The sequence below is a fragment of the Prosopis cineraria genome, unplaced genomic scaffold (assembly GCF_029017545.1).
Source record: "Prosopis cineraria cultivar Desert tree isolate PC_DT_omini unplaced genomic scaffold, ASM2901754v1 PC4, whole genome shotgun sequence".
Taxonomy (NCBI): Eukaryota; Viridiplantae; Streptophyta; class Magnoliopsida; order Fabales; family Fabaceae; genus Prosopis; species Prosopis cineraria.
In genome coordinates, this window is record NW_026555335.1 from 19,302,260 (window position 1) to 19,307,853 (window position 5,594).

Genomic DNA, 5,594 nt, shown 5'->3' on the forward strand with positions numbered 1-5,594 from the left:
TTAAAATTTATTAATTTTATTTAAAACTTTAATAATTTTTTAATTTTATTCCTATCAAATCTACATACTTTAATAATTATTTTCTTTATCCAACATTTAATAGAAGCTAAAATAAAAAAAATTACAATAAAAATTTAATGAGATGACTTATAACTAAAACAAAAAAAAAAAATTCTTTTTCTATCTTATAAATAGGATCAGAGAGAGTATTGTTTTGGACTATTTAAATTTAATTTTTATAGATCATATTTATAGTTTTTTTTTAACTGGTACTTTTTAAATAATTATTTTTATTTTAAATTTTATATCTATTAAGATAATTTCTTAAAAAAAATAAAAATAAAAAATTGTAGATCTAAATCATCAAAACTAGATAGAGACGGTTTAGAGACGACGACGGAAACTAATTTCAATACCATCATGAATATTGCATACAGATGAGCACTGCCTCTGCTTCCATGTAGGATTCAATCATCTATAATCTATTGCTTTGCAGTGCGTAGTATATACAAGAAATATGAGGAGGAGATCATGAGGAGATTCATCCTCGATCCAAGTAATATGAGAACTGCTGCAGTCGTTTCCATCTCTTTCACCGTCTGGTTGCTGTGCTTTTCTCAACTAAATTTGGCTCAGGATACTCTGGGGTATGGCGGACAAGTTACTGGCTATAAAACCCTTGTTTCAAGTGACGGCAAATTTTCACTGGGTTTCTTTTCCCCTCGAAAAGAAGCGTTTTATTTGGGAATATGATACTTCCAGTCCCCGCAGTTTCCTATGAATATTATGGTGGTGTGGGTTGCAAACAGAGACAATCATGTTCTTGACTCCACCGCATCTTTTCAAATCGCAGACGATGGTAACCTCCTAGTATCAGACTCCAATGGAAAACACCACTCGTCTTCCGGACTCAAGGGATCTTCACCCTTAAACTGTACCGTCAAGCTCATGGATTCAGGAAACCTGGTACTAGTACGAGATAACCGGGGGGTGACAAACAATATCTGGCAGAGCTTTGATCATCCAACGGATACATTTCTGCCTCTCATGAAAATGGATAAAAGCATGAAGTTGATTTCTTGGAGAAGCTCAGATGACCCAGCAACTGAGGACTTCACCTTTCAGCTTGCTCATACAGAGGACAAAAGCAACAGCTATATCATTTTTAAAGGCCAAGACCAAATTCACTGGCAAACTTCAGACGCAATACCCTCGACGATAACGAATTTATTGGCAAACGACACTCAGGAAATTCAAGCTCCGTTAGGCAGCAGAAGTCGGACTATAATTTTACGAGGCTAGTCATGAATCAAACAGGGAAGTTCGAATCTTGGAGTAATCTCCAGAGACAATGGGTACTGTTGTTCAGCCAACCATCTGGGCAGTGCCAGATGTATAATGGCTGCGGGAATTTCAGCAGCTGCAATGCTAAAAATAACCCCGATGCCTGCAAGTGTTTGCCTGGATTTAATCGTCAACGGCAAATTAATTTCGGGGAATCTTCTAAAGTGTGTGCCAGAAAATCAGATTCGTGTGAAACAAAAGACATTACATTCTTAAACTTAACAAAGGTTAAGGTTAGAAGCCCGGGCAAGGAGGTCCCCGCAGGAAGTGAAGCAGAATGCAAATCCGTGTGCCTTAACACGTGCCCTCCTTGTCAGGCTTATTCGTATGATGCTAGGTGGTCGAATCGGCTTCATCCAGCGTGCACGATTTGGACTCAGGATTTACTCACTCTTCAAGAAGATGCCGGTCAAAATAGCAGCATCTCTCTTTCTGTCCGCTTACTGATTTCAGATATAGGTCAGATTCTTTTTCTTTTATTTATTAAAATAGAGTTTATGCACCATGCTTACTTCCATAACTCATAACTGTGATGGTTCAAGAGCTGATGTTATTATGGCGTGCTTTAATTTCTCCCGTTCCTTCCTGTGTTTCCAAAAAGCTTGATTTGCGAGCACCGACAACTATAATCTAATGTCCGTCAACTGCAACTTGTGCAGCACCAACTGCCAAAACCTGTGAACCTTGCGGCACGACAGTAATTCCATATCCACTTAGCACCGGACAAAATTGTGGAGATCCCTTGTACTTCTGGTTAAACTGTGACACATCAGAAGCAACTGGCGAGGTTAGGTTCATTATGCGTAAACTTGGACCTAAACGGGTAACTGAAATAGATCCGGGAGATCGGAAGTTGCGTACCAAATTGAAGATCCAAACTTCTGTTATAACGAAGGTGAAGGAGTTCAGCTCGAGCCACCATTTAATGTAACAAACTGGTGCTTTGCTCAAGATGCAATAGAAGTTAGTTGGCTACCCCCATCAGAACCTCTCTGTGAAATCTCCGAAGACTGCAACGGTTGGCCACATTCAACCTGTAACAATGATTCAAAAGATGGAAAAAGAAGATGCCTCTGTAATAAAAACTATCACTGGAACACCACAATTTTAAGTTGCACCCCAGGCAATTAGCCTTCTTGTATTTCATATGTCTGGCAACTTTTCCGGTCCTAGTATTTCAAAGCTTCGATCAAGATCAATTTTTGTTTTGCAGATCACTATTACATAATTATGCATATTTGACGAATATTTTCCTATATATTTGATGATTAAAAATTGTTAAATAAGCCCCTGTCATTTATGCAGCTCCATATATTTGATGATTATTTTAATTATCAAATATGTCATTATAAGGTACCATAAATCATGCTTCGAATGAAAAACAAGATCATATTTGATGGTTATATATGAGAATCGTCAAATATTAATGACTATATTTGACGGCTACATTAGATAACCATTAAATATATGTACATGTTTGACGGTTATCAAAATAACTGTCAAATATGCTGTAGAAATTTTTTTATATGGAAGCTATGTTTTAAGCAGTCTCCTGCAATAGAACTGACATTTCATAATTTAGACAATTCAGCAAATATATATTATTATCAGCAACATTCTTTCAAAATTAAAAGAACATGTACATATATACACATATACAGTACACATTAATTATAAACAAAGAAGTTGCAAATCTTAATCTTAAATCACAATTCTATCCTAAAAAATAAACAATAATTCCATCCTAAGCCACATTCGTTTTCCTTTCAAGCTAGACCAAATGTTCACTCACTAAATGTGTGAATTTTGTATGATCCATAGTTGAAATATGTGTTGGCATCACTCTTCCACGACTTCATTGATGTGAGCATCCTCAAATTCTTCACAATAAGCATAATCATAATATTGCAATTTAAATTATAACCATATCACGGTTAATTAGCTAACTAATGAAATTTTGCCATATATAAAATGTAAAATTAAATTAAATTTGAACCTTGGTAGGGATTGAAGTCTTGGCATGAGTAATGATGTCCCTAATGAATCTCATCACACAATATCCACAGTTCACCAAATCTGGTCTTTGACGCGGCACTTTAAAAACAAAACAAACAAAATATATTAAATTATTGAATAATTGTTAATAAATACTTGAATAATTAATGTTTAAACACGTACCCTTGTTACTATCCATGTGAACAATTGGTCGCATGTTTTGACCCTAGGAATAGTTAAAGATTCATCCGTGCAGTACAAAAACACAGCCTTAAAAACACAGAAGTTGGTAAGTTTGAAATATTAAAAAAACACAAGTATGAACTTAATTAATGTGCTTACTTGTTAATTAATTCGATCATATCTTTGCAATTATTCGGTTGTCTGCCAGTAGAACACATGTAATAGATAGTCAATTTCTCATATTTTTCTTCAGCCAGATTGAGGGCAATCAGCATCCAATGATCCCTAAAATAATTAACAATTGTAAAGAATATATAATAAATTAAAATAGTTAATAAAATTGAGAAAATACATTAAATATAATAAATAACTAACCTTTGCACGTAAGGTATCAAGAATAACCTCCTCCCCTTTTTAGTAGTCTTGGCTTTGAATGAATCGCATAGTCGCTTTATTTGATCTTCACGATCAGAATCCCTAATGTCATGGAAAGCAGCAATGTCATAGGGACAAATGAAGGTGAACATCTAGTAAGGTTGCAGAGCACAATGAGTGTATGATAGAGAAACCTAAAATGAATAAATCAAATAGATTAGCATATATTTATAAAAATAATGACCACTCTTGTATAGAAGAAGTACCTCAAATAAAAATTCATGACGATCGTGCTAATCATGCTATGGTGGAGTACTTCATCTACCACTTTGAGCATTATGTGATTGGTATGATCTCTATCATACATGTCATGCTCGAATGGGACATCTACAGTAGTAAAATCATGAATACTCCTTTGCATGTCTGTATATGCCCCTAGTGAAGTTAGGAATTTATGTGACAATTGAGGCTCCGTCTTTTGAAGTAGGGGAGGTGCGGTAATCTTTGACTCATGGCCAGTTGATTATTTGCTAGGGATGTTTTTTCCCTTGGACTATATAATAGAGATAGTTAGAGATCAAAAGTTATTATATATATATATACCTTATCTTTGTTTGAGATCATCTTTATAAATGATATATATATATATATAAGGCAGTGGGCCATGCAACAAAGGTGCCTAATGCATCTTTTATAGTCATCACATCCTCAATGGAAATGGGCAGCTGATAGTTGTCATCCAAAGAAAATTTTAGACAAACTCGTATGTGGCCTAGAGGAATTGGCACATTATATATAATGCCCCTAGGGACATTATACATTATACCAATTGCAACCACACGACAATTTGGACTGTTTGCCAAAAACTCACATTCGGCTTCACCCTAAAGCAATGGAAACATTTATAAGTTATTAATACAAAAATGAATATAACTAAAGAAAATATTAATATTACCTTAGGAAGGTTTGGATGAGAAGGTTGAGCTATAGTGCAACTATCTCTCTTACTATTAGGACTAATTTCCATAGGAGTGGAAGTCTTTCCCTGGGACGTGAGCAACACATCGACCAGGCGATGTAGCCTATCAACCTCATATTTTAATGCACTAAACTTAGCTAAAGAAGGCGTTGCAATTTTTGATGGATTTGTAGTCCTAAATACTTGCTTTTTGGTGACACCAAAACCAACACCCTTAACACGTCTAGGGTGGTCAAGATTACCCAATGCTTGACTCAAGATATCTTCATCCTCCGGTTGCTCACCCTTTGAGACTTTATATGAGATAGTAGCTTATATGACACAAATTGAAAAATCTAAATTATTTGTTTGAATGAAAAACTTGAATTTATTATGTCAAATGAATAATATTGATACTTACACATTTATTAGTTATCTCCTAAACATGTTCATCTATAATGTTACCCTCTTTGTTGGTTCAGCAGGATATGTTACTAACTCCTGTGCCTTCTCGCTCAATCTATGCATGTCAATAGCAAAAGAATTAGCAATTAGCAAATATAACAAATAAATATGGACTAAATTTAAAATTAATAAATATTAGTAATTAGTTTCCTCCATGTGTGAATACCCCACAAACCCTTTCTTAAAAGGATATGGATTTTTCTTAACCAACTCCTAATTTTGTTGGCTCAATTGTTGTGAAAAAAATTAAAATCAATTAAACTTATAATATAAC

General features: G+C 34.7%; 1 protein-coding gene across 1 annotated transcript; it reads left to right on the plus strand.

The window, feature by feature from the left end:
* Positions 1–417: 417 nt before the first annotated feature.
* On the plus strand, positions 418–2,537 carry LOC129309619 (G-type lectin S-receptor-like serine/threonine-protein kinase At4g03230). Its single transcript, XM_054951260.1, has 2 exons — positions 418–1,803; positions 2,004–2,537. The coding sequence occupies exons 1-2, from the start codon at positions 1,305–1,307 to the stop codon at positions 2,273–2,275; spliced, it is 771 nt and encodes a 256-aa protein (XP_054807235.1). The 5' UTR covers positions 418–1,304; the 3' UTR covers positions 2,276–2,537.
* The last annotated feature ends 3,057 nt before the right edge of the window (positions 2,538–5,594 follow it).

Bases quoted from the DNA above. Each gene is read 5' to 3' on its own strand.
- LOC129309619 (XM_054951260.1), top strand. From the start codon at position 1,305: ATGAATCAAACAGGGAAGTTCGAATCTTGGAGTAATCTCCAGAGACAA. The intron at 1,804-2,003 runs GTCAGATTCTTT...CAACTTGTGCAG, and splicing joins CTTACTGATTTCAGATATAG to CACCAACTGCCAAAACCTGT.